The 21,934-nt window shown below is 43.0% G+C and overlaps 1 protein-coding gene across 1 annotated transcript; it reads right to left on the reverse strand.

The window, feature by feature from the left end:
• Positions 1-1,315: 1,315 nt before the first annotated feature.
• On the reverse strand, positions 1,316-21,624 carry tgfbr2l (transforming growth factor beta receptor-like). Its single transcript, XM_049594339.1, has 8 exons — positions 21,396-21,624; positions 8,946-9,099; positions 4,314-4,525; positions 3,475-4,226; positions 3,254-3,391; positions 3,024-3,165; positions 2,318-2,445; positions 1,316-2,211 (listed from the first exon to the last, which is right to left on the reverse strand). Exons 1-8 carry the CDS (start codon positions 21,604-21,606, stop codon positions 1,852-1,854), a joined length of 2,097 nt encoding a protein of 698 aa, XP_049450296.1. The 5' UTR covers positions 21,607-21,624; the 3' UTR covers positions 1,316-1,851.
• Between the last annotated feature and the right edge of the window lie 310 nt (positions 21,625-21,934).

Consider the following 21,934-nt stretch of genomic DNA (forward strand, 5'->3'; position numbering starts at 1 on the left):
TTACAAAACAAACAACATAGTTTGGAGACACTGTGTTTTCCATCCTTTAGTGGTTTTCTCTTTTTTCTGGGTGGAAAAGTATTTCAATCACTGGATCAGTGTTCATATTCAGTTCCTGACGTTTGAAAACATTTCTACCAAAACTGTGTAAAGTTACATCAGGTCCAGTTTTTTTTGCCATAATATATTTTTAACCAAACACAATTCCAGGACAGATCTCTCTCCTGTTTATTCATACATGTAGGTTATAGTGATGCTAATCACAGTAGCTACTGAAGAAAAATACAACAATAAAATGGAGACCAGCTCCGACAACATGAAGCACTTTCATATAGAACAGTTTGAGTTTGTCTCTGCCAGCAGAACGATGACTGATGTCCTCAGTAAAGAAGATCTCAGGTGAATGTCCTCCACTGCTCACTCTCTGTTTGGGACTAAAGTGAGTTCATCATTTAAGGCACAAAGTCAGTCCTTGGTGATTTCTGTCCTCTCTGGTCCTCAGACGTCCCCCAAAGGAAACATTTAGCTTGATGATAATCGTACTGTCTGTTTGTTGGATCACAGCGGCTGCGTTCACACTGTCAGATCATTACTGGCTTTATTTTCACCTGGTCGGTCCACCACGTTGGCCCAGAGTGAAATATCTCAACAACTATAGACCTTTGAGGGCCGATGTCACGATGACATCAGTTTGTTATCTGGAGGTGCAGCTGCCTCTCCCCCACAGGGCTGTAGGCTACAGAGGAGTGTTAAAATGTGTTTGTCTTGTTGTGTTATTGGAGCCAGAATAGAAGGAGTCATGGCTCAAAACCAGCCGCCACTGCCCGTCAACAAAAACAAAGACAACTAGGGATGGATAACGTTATGTGTATTAAGGGTTATCATGTCCACCTCATCAGAAACTGGGGAGGGATTAAGAGGAATATTGGATTTCTCTGGAACGCTAACTTTTTAGCACATTAGCTAACGTTAGCTTCCATAGCAAAACAAACAAGTGTGGTCCTCCTTTGTAAGATTGAACTCAAGTTCATTTGCCCCCTCAGTGCGGTTCGTTTGGGCAGGTGTGAACACAGCAATCACATTCAGGTGTGCACCAAAACAACTGGACTGACACCTTCTTGAAGAGGTGGTCTCAGTCATTGTTTGGGTTAAACATGAGCATGTTACAGTCCTGGAGGATTATTAATGTGCACCTCCTCCTGTACTGCCTTAATATGCACATTCAGCACATCCAATGCATCAAAACATTGTTTTCTAGTTGGAGCCGCGCCTCGTTTTCAAACTGTATGCTTTGACTAAAATGAACAATGACAGCAATATAGTCCACGATGAGCAGCGCTACAATCAACCTGCGTAGTTGTCCCTCCATTGTGACATTAGAAAGTGTCACATTTATCTTGCAAGTGTACTCTTCTTCAACGTTTGCTTTACTTCCTGGATTTTTCCCACATGGAAATTCTGACCAATCAAGAGCAGCTTTCTCACACAAGGCATTTGATCTGGTCCTCTTGTAAATGCTGCCGTGAGAACACGAACCAACTCTAGGCAATTATACAACTTTGGAACAACATGAGTCCCTGATTCAGACCAAAGGAGACGACTCTAGGGCTGAGAGTAGCCTAAGTGTCAACCTGCAGGTGGTGCCAGAGGTAAAGTCAGAGGATCATCACAGTCATCAGGATTCATCCTCTGGGGAATGAGAATATCTGAACCAAGTTAAAGTCAGATTCGCTCCATCTTTTACATACTGAAAGATGTTTTAAGAGGAACAACAGATTGGACAGACAGTGTGAACGCAGCCAGCTACAGGAGGAAGGAGGGCTCACAGCGTGAGAAGACGACGTCCACCGCTCACACCACAGAAGCAGTCTGACCCAAAGAATCATGGGATACCTCTGATCCACCTCTCTCTGAGTCTGACTGAGGAACCTGGAGGGAGGAAGAGGAAGAGGAGGAAGAGGCAGCAGGGAAGAGAGACGGACTCTGCTCATTGTCTGCTGTTTCTGAGTCCTTTTCTCTCTCTCCATCTTCTTCTCTGTCAGCTTCTCGCCTCGGCTCCTCCTCTCCCTCCACCTCCTGCCCTCCTCTTTCTCTCTCCTCCTCCTCCTGCTGCAGGACGTTGAAGCGCTCCACCACGCAGTGAGCCGTCAGTCGGGCCTCTGGGTCATGATCCCAGCACTCAGTGACGGTGGAGCAGAAGACGCTCATCCCCTGGAGGACAGAGGACCATAGTTAGACAGCAGGACATCAGAGGACACAAACAGTTAACACCAGGACATCAGACACATCGTCCTTTCATGTGAGTCTGAACTCTGACCTGGTGCTGCGTCCACGCCGAGGGGATGTCCGGCCGTCCTCGGTCCCTCAGCACCAGGTCTCTCATGCTGTCCACACACGGCTGCTCACAGACTTTGGAGCCAAACGCCGGCTCGTAGCTCTTCACCTCTGCGCCAACACACACACACATACACAGAACATTCATGAACGTGTTTCAGTTCAAATGGTTCTCAATTCAAATGGGATATTGGGAATGAGGGAATTCACAGGAATGCAACAGACACAAGGTCACAGTGACCTTGACCATTGACCACCAAATTCTCCAAGTGAGAAAGTGATCAGCTTTGCCACAAAATTTTTTAAAATCTGACACGTTTGTGTCAAATTTGAACAAAATTTACTGGTATTCTTAAAATAGTGCGTTCACAGGGGTGAGACAGGGGAGAGACAGACAAGGTCACAGTGACCTTTGACCTTTGACCAACAAAATCTAATCAATTCATTGTTGATTCCAAGTGGATGTTTGTGTCAAATTTGAGTAAATTCCCTGAAGGTGTTAAGATATCTCTTTCACGAGGATGGTCCAGATGGACAGAAAGATGTCCACACTGACAACCAGAAAACATAACGCCTCCAGCATTATTTCCCAAACCTCAACCTGAGCTGTGAGACGTGTGGACAGACGGGTGGTCCTCTCAGTCTCACCTCTTTTCTCCTGAGGATTAAAAACATAAGGGAGCTCGTACCTCCGATGGCGTGGCAGCGGGACGCCATCTCCCAGTGAACCAGAGCCATGGAGTAAACATCCATCTGTTTAAAGGCCTCCAGGTCCTCCAGGTTCACCCTGGACTCAAGGACCTCAGGGGCCATGTAGCGAGCCGTCCCCACCTGGACGGGAGGACACAGAGAAGCCCAATCAAATGATGCAAATTCTGCTTGTGATTTATTGACCCGCTGCTCAACCTGTACAGTTTACCTGTCCACTGTTGGCGTAGTCGTCCACAGTGAGGGAGACGTCCAGTCTTAATGCCAGACCGAAGTCACACAGAGCGCACTCCCTCCTGCTCTTCACCACGATGTTACTGCTCTTCAGGTCCCGATGTGCCACCGGCACCTACGGCAACACAAACAGATAAATATCATCAAAACTGAGACGCAATCTGCACAACAAAAAGCAACGATTAAGGACGGACTCACCTTTGGTACCCCACCGGGTGTTGTGTCACTGTGGAGATGAGCCAACCCTCTGGCAATGCTGCCTGCCATGGTGACAAGCTCCTCCCAGCTTAGGATGTTTGCTGTGAGGAAGTCCTGCAGGTTCCCGAGGCTGTGATAGGCCAAAACCAGCCAATACTTCCTGTGGGCGTGGCCAGGCGGGCCCCTCTCTTCAGCTGCAAGGAATCTGACCACATTTTCGTGCTCCAGCATGGGGTCAGAGAAGATGGAGCACTCGTTTCTCCACGAGGCGTACTCGACAGCTGGAAACACCTTCACCGCCACAGTCTCGTAGCCGTTAGCTCCACCCTTCTCGCCCTGCAGCAGGCATGCCCTCCACACTTCAGCGAAGCGCCCCTTCCCCACCAGGACCTCCAGCTTGATGGGCAGTGGTTCGGACAGCTGGGTCTGCCACTCTGTCATGCCATTGATGATGTCATTGTTGGGAGATGGACCCTTGGCGTTAGACTCCCCCCTTTCGGGACCCATCACACCTCCTCCTCCTCCACCCTCTCCCCGAGCCCCCACACCACCACATGGCAGGTCGAAGGCCTGGTAGAGCTCTGGGGTGCGTTTTGTGGGCCAGGCAGGGCGTGCAGGGGGGCTGGGTTTGTTGGGACGGTGGGTGCGGTAGAAGTAGAAGGCGGCGGTGGCAACAATGGCCACCAGGACGGGAGGAACCAAACTCACCACCACCACTGGGATCACGTCTTTACTCTGCAGCTTAGAGAATCCTGCAGATAGAGAGGACATACTGAAATCCAACTGTCCATCCATCCCTCCCTCCCTTCAGTAACCCCTCCACCTGTTCATGTGCTCACCGTTGGCTCCCTTGTCGAAGATGAGCTTGTCATTACACTCGTGTTCTCCATGGCAGCCACACACCATCATGGCTCCATCCTCTGCGGGCTGGGGAACCATGTGACACTCTCTGGAGGTGAAGTTCAGCAGCAGGCCGGGATCCACGCCCTCTAGTGGCAGGGTGGGGTTGTGACACATGGTGTGCACCGTCATCGTGTCGTTGTTCTTCCTCCTGTAGGAGCAGAGGAACACGCATCCAAATTTATTTGTGTTGCTGGTTCATTTCTCAAAACGTAAGTGTTTGTACTCTTCTTCTGTATAAAAATAAGTGTTTTGGGTTCACTTCACAAGATATTAAAAGACCTGAACTGTGAAAATAATGTCTCATTTTTATGTGTGAATTTCTGTGTCCATACTTAAATGTCCAAGGCATGGACTGGATTCAGACATTTGGAAAAAATTACACTTAATATCATTTCTTTAGTGTACAAAAACCACACAGTGGCCAACAACAAAACTAACAAAGTAAAACAAAAAAGCTGCAGAAAGCAAAACGTGTTGAAAATTACAGAGATGAATCAATTCCCAACTTCTTGTGGCGTACGCCATTTGAAGTTGCACAAAACAAAGCAAATCAGAGCTAATACTAACACAAGATAATGCTTCACTTACATTAGCTTCACAGCTATGTAACTTTTTAACAACCCTGTTCTCACAAGAATTCTCAGATAGTAAACATTCAGGTGGATGATGATGAAGAGGAGGAGGATGTGGACGGCACACAGGATGTAGAGACAGAGAGGGAGGATAGCTCCACCCCTTCATGCAGCTGCGGTGCCAAATGAAAGACAGGGAGGGAGTGGTGACAGTCAGATAGGTAACTCCAGTGGAGAGAGGCAAGCATTCATTTTGTCATGTATTGCAAATAGTCATGATGAAATAGAACAATAAAACGTATCAGAATCAGTGTGCAGGGTTTCTGTGTGTAAACACTTTTGTTGGATGACGGACTCAGTGTTCAAAGGCCTTTACACTAAGATCTGACACATTTCAAACATCCATATGAAGACTATGTGATTGAAGGACACACCTGCAACCACTGATTTAAATCTCATATCCCACTTATCTCCTCTACCAAGTCTGTGTAGCTGCCTGTGTTTTGTTGTTCTGTCTCTGTTGACTGTTTCTGTTTTTATTTTGTATTGTAATGTGTTTTTGTTACATAACAGGAACCTGTGACACCAGGGATCAGCACGCTCAGGGCCCTGCCCACCCGGCACACAGTGCACCGGACCCTGATTCCTGTCCCTGCGGCTGGTGGGCCCACAGGGTCTCCCCATACCAGGCAAGGTGCTCAGTCTTCAAATATGCCGTGTCATCAAGGTTTTCTTGAATCACTTTTACTGTACGTTCAAGCCAACAGCGACTAGAGCTTACAAAATGGCGGAAGTCATTAATTTTCAATGAGAGCCCGGCAACGTGGGCGACCTGGTCGTCAGCCGCAGGTCTTGGGTGACCAAAGCAACCAGAGCGGTCCGGAAGGGAGTTAAAACTCATTTAACTTCATGGTAATGATCTCTGACGTGGTTCGGCGACAACCAATTGGAATGCTGACGTGCTTCGATGAAGCGGGACCCAGAGAACAAGCCATGTAACTTTGGTTCCTACAGCACACTTGTTCCAACAGTGGATATCGAGAAGTTGATACTTGTGTTCGTGTCCACACAGTCCTTTATAGTGTGTCGCTGTTCAGTTACAGAGACCAATATAAAAAGAATGAGGCTTGGGACCGCGTCGCGGAGGTAGTTGGTTGGTCTGGTGAGTTTTAAAGTGTGTAATGTTAGTAACAGAGGAGAGAATTGCAGGCTAATGTTGCGATGTAGCATGCAAGGCTTCATTGACCAAACATAACTTTCTGTTGACCAACTATGAGCTTTTTGACTGGACAACAGCAAGCAGCAACTACACTGCTTTCAAGCCAGTAGTCCGTTCAATGATTCACGTGATGAGCGACTAGAGCAACCAAAGCTGCCACAAATATTTTTGATAGTCGTGCATCTTGGGCGTCCGCGAGAGACTTTGCCTCTTCGGAAGCTTCTGGTTTGAACGTACAGTTAGTCTGGCCCCTTCCCTGGACCATTTTGCATTGGGAGACCTTATCAAGAGCTGTTAGCCCCAGGCCATGATTACGCAAACGCCTCCGGCAAGTTAGGGTGGTGATTCTCTGAGGGACAGGCATGTCCCACACACACTGTTACTTTTAATTCCTGTCCTGTATAAATAAATAAATGAAATGAAAATAAAATGATTCTTGCCCAAAGTGTGTCTGTACCAGATTTAAGACTTAAGACCAATCAGAACAAATGTTGTGGTGTTTTTTCTTCATCATATAAATACAGTCTTTGGGCACTAATGAGGTCTGACATCATTCAGCTCAAGTTTCAGCTTCAACTTTTATGTTTAGTGTAAAGTCGAGACATGTCTGTCAGATAACAGTGCAGGGCTGCAGGTCTGACAGAAGCTTTATTTAACCTCAGGATGTTTAGTGAATGCAGCTCCTGTAACTGTTGTTGTTTGGTGAACTGATAGTTGTGGCGTTCAACAAACACAATGAGTCTGACTGTGAGTCAGTCTGAGCCGCTCCACTCTGATCTCCATCAACTTTGGCCTGAATAAATCAGCGTCTCCCTCTGTGTTCTGTTCTTCTTCTCTCCTCTTATCTCTGGTTTCCTGCAGCTATCTGGGAGGGTCGGCCCGGCTGACGTGAACAGGAAATGAGAGGGGCGCAGTGAGGGGGATCCCGGCGAAGCTCTGTTATCCAAACAAAAGCCCGAATCAGCAGAAAGTTTCCAATCCTTAAGAAAGTGACGGCAGAGTGTGTGAACGGTCTGACGGGTCGTCATGCTCTCATGAAAAACAACTGTGTGAACGTTTGAAACCAAATGTGAAAAAGACAAAAGAGCAGTCACATGTTGTTTTTTGATTTTCCTGCAGCAACAGTAGCGAGCTGAGAGAAATGACTTCAGGATGTTTCATAATGCTGATCAACAACATATTGAAGCAGCTTAGCTGTACTGTGGTGGACTCTGCTGGCTCAGGGGATCCTGCTGAAGGAAAACAACCACTGCACTTTGATATTTCTGCATTTCTCTGAGACACTGATGGCTCCAGGACATTTTGGTTATGACTCTTTGATTTGAAGAACAAAACCAAGACAGAGTGGTTGACACATTGAGAAAAATACTGAGTACACATCAACACAAATACGACAGGAAATGAGAACACACGCACATTGTGTTGGACATGATGTTATTAAACTCAGCTCAGCTGATTTTCTTTTTAGTTTTTTTCAATCAGAGTCAAAAACACTGAACCTTCAGCTGTTCTCTTTGTTTACTACTGAATATGTAGCTCTGTATAAGCTCTATACATTAAGGGACATATGTTTCCTCTTACCTGTAGGTATAGTTTTATCAGTCTAGATCAGGGATAGGAAACCTGCGGCTCCAGAGCCACATGCGGCTCTTTAGCTTCTCTCTAGGGGCCCTCTGTGGCTTTGACAAAACAATTATATGGAAATGAATAGACCCTTTTAGGGCCAACGTCACAGTGACGTCTGTTTGTTAGCTGGAGGTGCAGCTGCCTCTCCCTCACAGGGCTGTAGGCTACATAGGAGTCTTAAAATGTTTGTCTTGTTGTGTTATTGGGAGCCAGAATAGAAGGAGTCATGGCTCAAAACCAGCCGCCACTGCCCGTCAACAAAAACAAAGATGGTTAAATGTGATAAGACCAAAGGACTGGACGGAGGCCATCATCAAAAATGCTCACATGTGCAGCGCACACTTCATATCAGGTTAGGGAAAAAGTATTTCCTGTTGTAGGGATGAATAAGGTTATGTGTATTAAGGGTTATCATGTCCACCTCATCAGAAACTGGGGAGCGATTAAGAGGAAGATTGGATTTCTCTGGAACGCTAACTTTTTTAGCACATTAGCTAACGTTAGCTTCCAAAGCAAAACAAACAAGTGTGGTCCTCCTTTGTAAGATTGGCTTCCTGTGACATCAATATTCCTGAATGCACCACTCTCATCATCTTCCTCCATTGTCTAAAACAAGCCAACAGAACTTGCTAGCTAATGTCTGTGGAGAATTGTTTTGCCTTCAGCTAAGCCACGCCCACCAAAAAACATGATGCTGTTTACTTACAGTAAAAAGGTCTATAGTGTTTTACATTTTAATTTATCTAAGCTGACCCTAAATTCATTCTCTTGTCTCCTCACTAGATTTCCGTTTTTTGTGGTGCTGTGTCTCTTGGCTGTCTGCTGCTTACAATCTGACACCTGGTCATTAACTTTTTATAAAGTCCCGTCCTCATAAATGTCCTCAACATAGTAAAATAAGAAAAAAATAATAATCTCCAATCAGATGGCAGAGTTTGTGCAGATAAACACATCACCACACACTAACAGTGGGTCATAGTGATGACTAAGAGGGAGCACTGCTGTATGAGACTATACATTGTTTTTTAAGAAACACCAAACTCTGTTGGACCACCAGTCAAACTACAGCAAACACTGTGTTGTGCATAGAGAGAGTAGACGTTGACTTAAAACCAGAATACATCATATGTGACATGAAGAAGACCACTGACCACATGGCGATGCAGATCTCGTCAATGGCGGTGCAGAAGGAGGACAGGGTGCAGTTACTGAAGCAGACGCTGTCTTTGCACACCGGACTGGACACCTCACACCACCTGCACAGGTTGAAGCTCAGGTGGCTGAAAGACTGAACACCTGGAGCACCTGCACGGTCAGAGAGAGAAGATGTAACGTCACATTAGGCTCCTCAAGCTAGCACATAGAGGTGGTAAAATACAACAGTCCAATACGTCGATACTATGAACACTAGAATTCAGATAAATTTCAACTTTTAATTCATTCATTTTCTGTAACCATTTAAACTGTTGGGGGTCACGGGGGAGCTGGAGCCTATCCCAGCTGACACTGGGTGAGAGGCAGGGTTCACCCACCAGACTATCACAGGGCTGACACATAGAGACAGACAACCATTCACACTCACATTCACACCTACGGACAATTTAGAGTCACCAGTTAACCTGCATGTCTTTGGACTGTGGGAGGAAGCTGGAGTACCTGGAGGAAACCCACGCTGACACAGGGAGAACATGCAAACTCCACACAGAAGGGCAGGAAGTGCTGACATGCTAACTCATTTCCAGGTTTAAGGACTCATTCCTAGTGCACTCTTTTGGTGAAGAGCACATTATGACCTGTTTAGGACTCAGAAGTTTAGTGTAGACTTGAGACTTACTACTTACAATGACTTGGTCCCATCTCTCACTTTTACTGTAAAATGTTTAATACAGGACTTTTACTTATAACAGAGCATTTTTACAGTGTGGTACAAATACTTTTACTGCAGTAAAGGATCTGTGTGTATCTGCTCTGCCACGTACAGCATCACATCACAGTGACTGTGTCTGTGCAGCAGCAGCTGGGTGTGTCCCTCTGACACTCATTAGCTCCAAAAACATGTTAGCATGAAGCTGAACGTTCAACTGAAACTAACACCCACGACAGATACACACTGTAGATACACACTCCTCAGTGTGTGTGTGTGTGTGTGTGTGTGTGTGTGTGTGTGTGTGTGTGTGAGATGCTCTGCCACATCATAACAACAGCAGTGATCAGACCCAGATGACACAGAAATGCCAGTTAGACCAAAACAACACACACACACACACACACACACACACACCACAGCGCAGATCTACACAAACATGCAGTCACTTACACACACAAACTCAACCACACTGCATCATAATTACATACTTTATACACACATACAGGACTGTACACATAAACACACAACACTTCATTAACTCTGTATGCACGCACACACACACACACACACACACACACACGCACACACGCACACACACACAGTTGAAGTTATTCCAGATGTTTCTTCCAAACAGAGCTGAAGACAAAAGAAAAAAGAAAAGTGAAGGAGCTCGAGAGGCAGCGAGCTCACTTTAATTACAATCAGCACTGTGAGTGTGTGTGCGTGTGTGCGTGCGTGCATGTGTGTATGTGTGTGTGTGTCTGTGTGCCTCCAGGAATAAATTGAAGCCAGCAGTGAGCTGCGTTCAGAGCCAAGTTAGCATCCAACGCTCCGCCCTCAAAGGCTCATGGGAAATATCTGAGCACTCCACGCTGCCGAGAGGAGGAGGACGCCCTCCCTATCACTCACTCACACACACACACACACACACACACACACACTTTCCCTTTAAAGGAATAGTTTCACATTTTGGAAAAACTACACTTCATCTCCTCTCTGAGACTCAGATTAATTCCACCCTCAAGTCTGCAGTAAATATGAAGCTGCAGTCAGCAGCTGGTTAGCTTAGCTTAGCTTAGCTTAGCATAGCTTAGCTTAGCTTAGCTTAGCATAAACACTGGAAACAGATGGACACAGCTAGCCTGAGAACGTGTCAGAGCATGTCATATTTAAACGTGTAGTTCCTCTGACAGAGTGGCGGTCTTTAATGAGTTGGGATGAGAACGTGTAGAAAGCTCACTGATTAACCAGTTAGATCTGATTTAATCCCCGTAAACAGAAATCAGAATCTGTAGACGTCAGGACAAGGTTTTGGTATCAGAAGTGTTCTGGTTTCCGATTGTAGTCCAAGTAGTGCTGACCAGTCACATCTGATGCATTGGCAGAAATGCAATTCAAAACCTATCAACCATAATCAGATGACAATTAAGCTTTTAATTAGCTTTATTCAAACGTATCTGCGTTCACTTGCAGATATCTGTTTACAGAGGTGAGTAAACAATGACACAGAGGAGGAAGTCTTGGCCCAGATATCTGTTATCCAGAAACCGCTAGATACACCAGAACCTCTGTGTTACTGGTGTTGCCCTCAGAGGCCAAATCACCATCACACATGTAGCTAACGGGTTCAGAGGTTGTATCTGGTTTGTTTAATTTGTACAAATACAAAAATGACAATTAGGGATGCAAACATGTCAACATTACTCTACCATGTCTAGAGCCATGCATGGTGATGTCTGTCTGTCACTTTACTCCCCATATCATAATACAGTGGTTTGTATGATATCTAATGAATTAGCAGCCCACGAATGACACTGCCATTTTAAGAACTTAAAGTTATAAGGGTTAGATTTAGGAAAGTAAAGTTATGTACGTTAAGTTTGAGAAAGTAAAAATACGTACAGTACAGGCCAAAAGTTTGGACACACCTTCTCATTCAATGCGTTTTCTTTATTTTCATGACTATTTACATTGTAGATTCTCACTGAAGGCATCAAAACTATGAATGAACACATGTGGAGTTATGTACTTAACAAAAAAAGGTGAAATAACTGAAAACATGTTTTATATTCTAGTTTCTTCAAAATAGCCACCCTTTGCTCTGATTACTGCTTTGCACACTCTTGGCATTCTCTCCATGAGCTTCAAGAGGTAGTCACCTGAAATGGTTTTCCAACAGTCTTGAAGGAGTTCCCAGAGGTGTTTAGCACTTGTTGGCCCCTTTGCCTTCACTCTGCGGTCCAGCTCACCCCAAACCATCTCCATTGGGTTCAGGTCCGGTGACTGTGGAGGCCAGGTCATCTGCCGCAGCACTCCATCACTCTCCTTCTTGGTCAAATAGCCCTTACACAGCCTGGAGGTGTGTTTGGGGTCATTGTCCTGTTGAAAAATAAATGATCGTCCAACTAAACGCAAACCGGATGGGATGGCATGTCGCTGCAGGATGCTGTGGTAGCCATGCTGGTTCAGTGCGCCTTCAATTTTGAATAAATCCCCAACAGTGTCACCAGCAAAACACCCCCACACCATCACACCTCCTCCTCCATGCTTCACAGTGGGAACCAGGCATGTGGAATCCATCCGTTCACCTTTTCTGCGTCTCACAAAGACACGGCGGTTGGAACCAAAGATCTCAAATTTGGACTCATCAGTCCAAAGCACAGATTTCCACTGGTCTAATGTCCATTCCTTGTGTTTCTTGGCCCAAACAAATCTCTTCTGCTTGTTGCCTCTCCTTAGCAGTGGTTTCCTAGCAGCTATTTGACCATGAAGGCCTGATTCGCGCAGTCTCCTCTTAACAGTTGTTCTAGAGATGGGTCTGCTGCTAGAACTCTGTGTGGCATTCATCTGGTCTCTGATCTGAGCTGCTGTTAACTTGCGATTTCTGAGGCTGGTGACTCGGATGAACTTATCCTCAGAAGCAGAGGTGACTCTTGGTCTTCCTTTCCTGGGTCGGTCCTCATGTGTGCCAGTTTGTTGTGGTAGCGCTTGATGGTTTTTGCGACTCCACTTGGGGACACATTTAAAGTTTTTGCAATTTTCCAGACTGACTGACCTTCATTTCTTAAAGTAATGATGGCCACTCGTTTTTCTTTAGTTAGCTGATTGGTTCTTGCCATAATATGAATTTTAACAGTTGTCCAATAGGGCTGTCGGCTGTGTATTAACCTGACTTCTGCACAACACAACTGATGGTCCCAACCCCATTGATAAAGCAAGAAATTCCACTAATTAACCCTGATAAGGCACACCTGTGAAGTGGAAACCATTTCAGGTGACTAGCTCTTGAAGCTCATGGAGAGAATGCCAAGAGTGTGCAAAGCAGTAATCAGAGCAAAGGGTGGCTATTTTGAAGAAACTAGAATATAAAACATGTTTTCAGTTATTTCACCTTTTTTTGTTAAGTACATAACTCCACATGTGTTCATTCATAGTTTTGATGCCTTCAGTGAGAATCTACAATGTAAATAGTCATGAAAATAAAGAAAACGCATTGAATGAGAAGGTGTGTCCAAACTTTTGGCCTGTACTGTAGTTTAAGTTTAGGAAAGTAAAAATATGTAATTTAAGTTTGGGAAAGTAAAAATATATAGTGTAAGTTTTAATTATGTAGGCCAGGTTTGGAAAGTAAAGACATGTAGGTAATGTTTAAGAAAGTTAAGTTACCTTGGTTAGGTTTGGGAAAATAAAGTTGCGTAGGTTAGGTTTGAGAAAGTAAAGATACATAAGTTAGGTTTAAGAAAGTAAAGTCACGTAGCTTATGTGTAAGAAAGTAAAGTTATGTAGCTTATGTTTAGAAAGGAAAGTTAGTTTAAGTTTAGGAAAGTAAAGATACGTAGGTTAGGTTTAAAATAGTAAAGATATGTAGGTTAGATTTAAGAAAATAAAGTTACGTAGGTTATGTTTAAGAAAGTAAAGATACGTAGGTTTTGTTTAGAAAGTAAAGTTAGTTTAAGTTTAGGACAGTAAAGATACGTAAGTTAGGGTTAGGCATTATCACATAACGTACTTGACGTAAAGTTACATACTTAACGTGACATCACAGCCTGACCTCATACCACCGGACACAAACACCGGTATTCTGGGGGAAAGTCCTGTGTTTGTTTGACCCGACTTTTGCTTCTTTTTTACGCCCGTCATGCATTGGTCACGTGATTGAAGCCCTCATAATTATGTGGGTTACATATGCATTCTGATGCATTACTTTCTATAGGCATAAGTACAAACAACATGAGACAGGCAAACCAAAGCCCTGATGGCTGAATGATTTCTTTTTTTTATTCACTCTGGTAAATTCTACTGTGACTAGGGCTGCCACTAACGATTATTTTCATTGTCGACTAATCTGTCGATTATTTCTTCGATTAGTCGTCTAATCATTTCATCAAAAAATGTGTTAAAATGTTGAAAAATGTCAGTCTGTTTTGTTTCAGTTGAACCCCAAAATTACGTCATCTAATGTCTTGTTTCATACTCATGCCAAAGGGTTTTAGTTCACTGTCATGGGAGAGTGTGTAAAGCTGCCAATATATGATTGTAAGAAGCTGCAATAAGAGTATTTTGGGGTACTTTTATAGTACTTTTCTATGAAAAATGACTCAAACTGATTAGTCAGCTACTAAAATAGTCACCGATTATTTTAATAGTCGATTAGTCATCGATTAGTTGACTAATCGTGGCAGCCCTAACTGTGATCTGAACTAAGATGGAGCACAGGTGTCAGGAGGCCGCAGGATGTCGGAGCAGCTGTCAGACTGTAAATCAAATCGACTGATACTAAAATAAACCCACATGTGTCGCTCAGCTTTGCTCAGATGCTCTCACTTACACTGCTGTTATACAACCATCCAATCACAGCCCACTCCAAAACCACACTCTTGTTTTTTGAATTTGAGAAACAATGACTGAACGTTTGCAGTGAGTCTGAGCTGTGAATATCTGCAGCAGTGATGACAGGTTAGATGGTGCTGGTGTAGTTGTGAGGTAGGTCAGAGAGTGAGTGGGTGTATAAATACAGTATCTGTCTCCATTTGCAATTCATCTGAGAAAAACAGAGAAAAATGATCCTGTTTACTGAAACTGCTGAATATTCAGAACCGTTTGCAGTACAAGAAAAGACTTCAAGTGTTTCAGATAAAAACTTCAGTCTCTTCTCTCAGACTGACACTCTGCCTGACATGTGGTCGAACAGTTAACTCTGTACGCTCTGTAGTAGCACAAACATTATTTCAGGTCAAACATGTGATGTGAAGATGTTTTACTGAAGTCAAAGCAGAAATACTACAGTGTACAATGTCTTTATATACACTCACCAGCCACTTTTTTAGGTACACCTGCTCAATTGCACATTAAGGCAAATAGCTAATCATCCAATCACGTGACAGCAGCTCAATGCATTTAGTCATGCAGACATGGTGAAGACGAGCTGCCAAAGTTCAAACCGAGCATCGGAATGATGAAGAAAGGTGATTTAAGTGACTTTGAACGTGGCATGGTTGTTGGTGCCAGACGGGCTGGTCTGAGTATTTACTGGGATTTTCAGCACAACCATCTCTAGGGTTTACAGAGGATGGTCCCAAAAAGAGAAAATATCCAGTGAGCCAAAATGCCTTGTTGATGCCAGAGGTCAGAGGAGAATGGCCAGACTGGTTCAAGATGATAGAAAGGCAACAGGAAGTCAAATAAGCACTGGTTCCAACCAAGGTGTGCAGAAGAGCATCTCTGAAGCAACAACACCTTGTCCAACCTTGAAGCAGATGGGCTACAGCAGCAGAAGACCACACCAGGTGCCACTCCTGTCAGCTAACAACAGGAAACTGAGGCTACAATTCACACGGGTTTTCTCACCAAAACTGGACAATAGAAGATTGGAAAAACCACATTCAGATGGAAGCATGGATCCATCCTGCCTTGTATCAACGCTTCAGGCTGCTGCTGCTGGTGGTGTAATGGTGTGGGGGAGATTTTCTTAGTACCAACTGAGCATGGTTTAAACACCACAGCCTACCTGAGTATTGTTGCTGAGCGTGTCCATCCCTTTATGACCACAGTGTACCCATCTTCTGATGGCTACTTCCAGCAGGATAACGCACCATGTCACAAAGCTCACATCATCTCAAACATGACAATGAGTTCACTGTACTCCAATGGCCTCCACAGTCACCAGATCTCAGTCCAATAGAGCACCTTTGGGATGTGCTGGAACGGGAGGTCTCATCATGGATCAACTGTGTGATGTCATCATGTCAATATGGACCAACATCTCTGAGGAATGTTTCCAGCACCTTGTTGAGTCTTTGACACCACGAATTAAAAAGGGGGTCCAACGTGGTAATAGCTTGGTGTACGTTATGAAGTGGCTGGTGAGTGTATATATGTTACTATTTGACAGTGGTGGTACAGTGGCATACAAAAGATTGGGCACCCCTGGTCAAAATGTCTTTTACTGTGAATAGTTGCATAAGTATAGGATGAACTGATCTCCGAAAGACATGGCGATAAAGATGAAACGTGCTTTTCAATGTTTTAAGCAAGATCAGTGTATTCATTTTGTTTTGCACAATTTTAGAGTGATAAAAAATGAAAGGAGCATCATGCAAAAGTTTGGACATTTGAGCTCTCAGACAACTTTTACCAGGATATCAGACTTTAATTAGCTTGTGAGGGCTCTGGCTTGTTCACAGTCATTCTTAGGAAAGGCCAGGTGATGCAAATGTCAAAGCTTTATAAATAATCTGACTCCTGAAACAAAATAACTGATGCCAACAAAGCAGAAGAAGACATAAAAAGGTAGCAAAGTGTTTTCAAGTAGCTATTTCCTCAGTTCATAATATCATTAAGCAATGGCAGTTAACAGGAACTGTGGAGGTCAAGTTGAGGTCTGGAAGACCAAGACAACTTTCTGAGAGAGCTGCTTGTAGGATTGTCAGAAAGGCCAAAACCACTGTTTGACTGCAAAAGACCTGCAGGAAGATTTATCAGACTCTGGAGTGGTGGTGCACTGTTCTACTGTGCAGTGACACCTGTACGAATATGACCTTCATTGAAGAGTCATCAGAAGAAAACCTTTCCTGTGTCCTCACCATAGAATTCAGCGTCAGACGTTTGTAAAGGAACATCGAAACAAGCCTGATGCTTTCTGGAAACAAGTCCTGTGGACTGATGAAGTTGAAACAGAACTTAGTGGACACAGTGAGCAATGAGGTATGTTTGGAGAAAAAACTGTTCAACACGGGGGTGGATCCATCATGCTTTGGACTTGTGTTGCAGCCAGTGGCACGGGAAACATTTCAAGAGGGAAGAATGGATTCAGTTAAATTCCAGTAAAGTCTGAAAGCAAACATCACAGCATCTGTAAAAAAGCTGAAGATGAAGACAGGATGGCTTCTACAACAGGACAGTGATCCTAAACACACCCCCAAATCCACAATGGACGACCTCAGGAGGAGCAAGCTGAAGGTTTTGCCGAGGCCCTCACAGTCCCCCCGACCTAAACATCATTAAACATCTGTGGATAGACCTCAAAGAGCAGAGCATGAAGACGACCCAAGAACCTCACAGAGCTTTCTAGTTTTGGTTCAGTTCCTGTTCACACTGTCTCTTTTGCAAACAAACCCAAAGGAGAAAATATGAAGTTCTGACCGACAGGTAACTCATTGATTGGACAGTAATGATTTGGGGTTTCGTACTGCGGGATCACTGTCACACGGAGTCGGATACACTGATGGCAGCTTCAACAACCTTTTAATCAGGGAAAATCCCCTCACTAACATGCATATGTGTTACCATGGTTACACATATGCACTAGCATAAATAGGTTACCGGGTATACGTGGCCTTTATCAGGATCAGTGATAAGATCGTGGACAGATTTGATGATCAGCAGATGGATTTGTTATTGGTTTAGCTGTTGCTAAAATGACATATCTGCTCTCATAAAATCTTGTGGGTGATTTGTTTTCTTTCACACCACAAACACACCGCACCAGAGTCTGTTTGGAAGTGGACCAAGACCCACCTTTTCAAGTGGTCTCGGTTCAGTTGTTTGGTCCGCACTAGTGTTCGACTGGCAGCTTTCACACCAGCCCAAATGAACTGGACTGAGTTTGTTCTGAGTTTGTTTTAACCGAACCAAACAGGGCAGGTGTGAAAGCAGCCTTAACATGCTTTCACACCTGCCCTGTTTGGTTCGGTTCAATTGAACTCAAGTTCGTTTGCCCCCTCAGTGCGGTTCGTTTGGGCAGGTGTGAACACAGCAGTCACACTCAGGTGTGCACCAAAACAACCGGACCGAGACCTTCTTGAAGAGGTGGTCTCAGTCCGGTTACAAACGAACTCTGCTGCGGTTCGTTTGTGGTGAGAAGGTGTTCGACCTGGATCTGAACCAACTGCAGTCACATGACACATTGTTTGTACTGTTACTGCATGAAACTGAATATTTGTGTACTTTTACTGACTGAAGTTGACAATATATATGTTATAAAAGTATAAAAGTATATTTCCCTCTGAGGTGAAGTCGAAGTATAAAGTAACAGAAATACTTGAGTCACGTACAAGTACCTCAAAATAAGTGTCTTTCCAGTGTAACAGCTGACACACAGATATTTATTAGATATTCATCAGCAGCTGTGTGTGTGTGTGTGTGTGTGTGTGTGTGTGTGTGTGTGTGTGTGTGTGTGGAGTCATCAGGCCATCACCACGTCACCTCACAGTCCTCATTAGTACAAATAAAACACTCACACACACATAAACAAACACACACTTTCTTTCAGTGCCAGTCGCTCTCTTCTCCAGAGTCTTAAGACGGAGCCAAGAAGTGTGTGTGTGTTTTTGTGTTTCTCAGATACACTCGCTCTTTGTTAGATGTGAGATAATAAGTTGCTTTTTAATCGCACACACGGTTCATCTGTTCATTCATGTCACTTCAGTTTCAAATCACACTTCACTGAGACCTTTAGACAAATAATATAATATAATGTAATGTAATGTAATATAATATACTACAGTAGTTCATCAATGATAAAATGCAGAAATTAAAAAGGAGCATTAAATCAGCAGCTCTATGAGCCTGAACTTTAAAATCAGTGCTAACATGCTCACAATGCTAATGCTAATATTAAGCAGATATAATGTTTACCATGCTGACCATCTAATTATATAGCGTGTTAGCATGCTAACATTAGCTCATCATCTGTAAACACAAGAGTCCAGCTCAAGTTCTGCAGGTCACAAAGTAAAAGTATTGGACACATGGACATGTTGACCTGAACTTTACAATACTGCAGCACTTTGACCGCTAATACTTTAACTACATAATACTGATACTTCTACTGCATGGAGAAATATTTGTGTACTTTACCTACATGAAACTAAAAAAATGTTTGTACTTTTACTGTAGTGGGATCTGAAGGCAGGACTTTTCACTTGAATTGCAGTACTTTTACTGCTGTTGCTACATGGAGCTGTTAATACTTGTGTACTTTTATTACATGAAGCTGTTAATACTTGTGTACTTTTACTGCATGGAGCTGTTAATACTTGTGTACTTTTACTACACAAAGCTGTTAATACTTGTGTACTTTTACTACACAAAGCTGTTAATACTTGTGTACCCTTACTACATGGAGCTGTTAATACTTGTGTACTTTAATTACATGGAGCTGTTAATACTTGTGTACTTTTACTACATGAAGCTGTTAATACTTGTGTACTTTTACTCCATGAAGCTGTTAATACTTGTGTACTTTTACTGCATGGAGCTGTTAATACTTGTGTACTTTTATTACTTGTGTACTTGTGTACTTTTATTACATGGAGCTGTTAATACTTGTGTACTCTTACTACATGGAGCTGTTAATACTTGTGTACTTTTATTACATGAAGCTGTTAATACTTGTGTACTTTTATTACATGGAGCTGTTAATACTTGTGTACTTTTACTACACAAAGCTGTTAATACTTGTGTACCCTTACTACATGGAGCTGTTAATACTTGTGTACTTTAACTACATGGAGCTGTTAATACTTGTGTACTTTAACTACGTGGAGCTGTTAATACTTGTGTACTTTAACTACGTGGAGCTGTTAATACAGTACTTGTGTACTTTTACTGCATGAAGCTGTTAATACTTGTGTACTTTTACTGCATGAAGATGTTAATACTTGTGTACTTTTACTGCATGGAGCTGTTAATACTTGTGTACTTTTATTGCATGAAGATGTTAATACTTGTGTACTTTTACTCCATGAAGCTGTTAATACTTGTGTACTTTTACTGCATGAAGATGTTAATACTTGTGTACTTTTACTACATGAAGCTGTTAATACTTGTGTACTTTTACTGCATGAAGCTGTTAATACTTGTGTACTTTTACTACATGAAGCTGTTAATACTTGTGTACTTTAATTACATGGAGCTGTTAATACTTGTGTACTTTTACTACACAAAGCTGTTAATACTTGTGTACCCTTACTACATGAAGCTGTTAATACTTGTGTACTTTTACTGCATGAAGATGTTAATACTTTTGTACTTTTACTACACAAAGCTGTTAATACTTGTGTACCCTTACTACATGAAGCTGTTAATACTTGTGTACTTTTACTGCATGAAGATGTTAATACTTTTGTACTTTTACTGCATGAAGCTGTTAATACTTGTGTACTTTTACTACACAAAGCTGTTAATACTTGTGTACCCTTACTACATGAAGCTGTTAATACTTGTGTACTTTTACTCCATGAAGCTGTTAATACTTGTGTACTTTTACTGCATGAAGCTGTTAATACTTGTGTACTTTTACTACACAAAGCTGTTAATACTTGTGTACCCTTACTACATGAAGCTGTTAATACTTGTGTACTTTTACTGCATGAAGCTGTTAATACTTGTGTACTTTTACTGCATGAAGATGTTAATACTTGTGTACTTTTACTGCATGAAGCTGTTAATACTTGTGTACTTTTACTACACAAAGCTGTTAATACTTGTGTACCCTTACTACATGGAGCTGTTAATACTTGTGTACTTTTACTCCATGAAGCTGTTAATACTTGTGTACTCTTACTACGTGGAGCTGTTAATACTTGTGTACTTTTATTACATGGAGCTGTTAATACTTGTGTACTTTTACTACACAAAGCTGTTAATACTTGTGTACTTTTACTGCATGAAGATGGTAATACTTGTGTACTTTTACTACATTAAGCTGTTAATATTTGTGTACTTTTACTGCATGAAGCTGTTAATACCTGTGTACTTTTACTACATGGAGTTGACAGTATTTGTGTACTTTACTGTAGTAGGATTTGAAGGCAGGACTTTTGAATTGCACTACTTTTACTACTGTTGCTAGATGAAGCTTTAAATACTTGTGTACTTTTACCTGATGAGCATTTGTGTACTTTAACTACATGAAGGTAAAAATAACTTGTGTACTTTAATATCAGTAGGATTTGAAAGCAGGACTTTTAAATGTCCTGGAGAACTTTTACTTTGTTGTACTGTTTTTACTCTTCAGATGAAGCTGTGAATACTTATGTACTTTTACTTTAGTAAGATTTAACAGAAGGTATCTAACTTGTCCTGGAGTACTTTTACTTTGTTATACTGGTACTTTTACTTTGTTCTCTCTAAAGCAAACTGTCCCAGTTCCCCCGGGTCTCCTGCCCGGCCTCAGAGCTCCACTCAGCCCGGAGGAGAAGAGAGAAAAGCGGAGCGAAGAGGCAGCACTCACCGGCAGTCAGCAGGACGAGGATCCCGATCCAAAGCGTCCGGCACCGAGCCATCATCTGCGGCCACAAAACTACACAGGAGCTCGGTCTGTCTGTCCGCTGCTGGGTCCGTCTGTCTGTCTGTCGGTGTGTCGGTCGGTCCTGGGCCCCGGTGTCAGCGCAGAGCCTCTCATGTATGTAACGTTGAATAGAGAGAGTCCAGATGTTTTTCATCCAGATGTGGTTAAGCCCCGCCCCCCGCTGCTGCCTCTGTGTTTCCACTGAAGAAGGACTGCTGCTGCTGAAGGTGATGATGACGATGATGATGAAGAAGACTGTGTCTCATTATCAGGACAGGATCATCACTGTACTGCTAAGAACAATATCACAATAAAAATACTTCAGTCCGTACTTCAGACAAAAAGTACTTAAAGTATCAAAAGTAAAAGTACTCACCAGGCAGCTCCAGTATCATAAAGACCTCCTGCATTAGCCTTTAATTAACATTACTGTTAATATTTATCTGGTCCAGCTGGAATTAATTTACTTTATATACTTTAAC

The sequence above is a fragment of the Epinephelus fuscoguttatus genome, linkage group LG13 (assembly GCF_011397635.1).
Source record: "Epinephelus fuscoguttatus linkage group LG13, E.fuscoguttatus.final_Chr_v1".
NCBI classification, from domain to species: Eukaryota; Metazoa; Chordata; class Actinopteri; order Perciformes; family Serranidae; genus Epinephelus; species Epinephelus fuscoguttatus.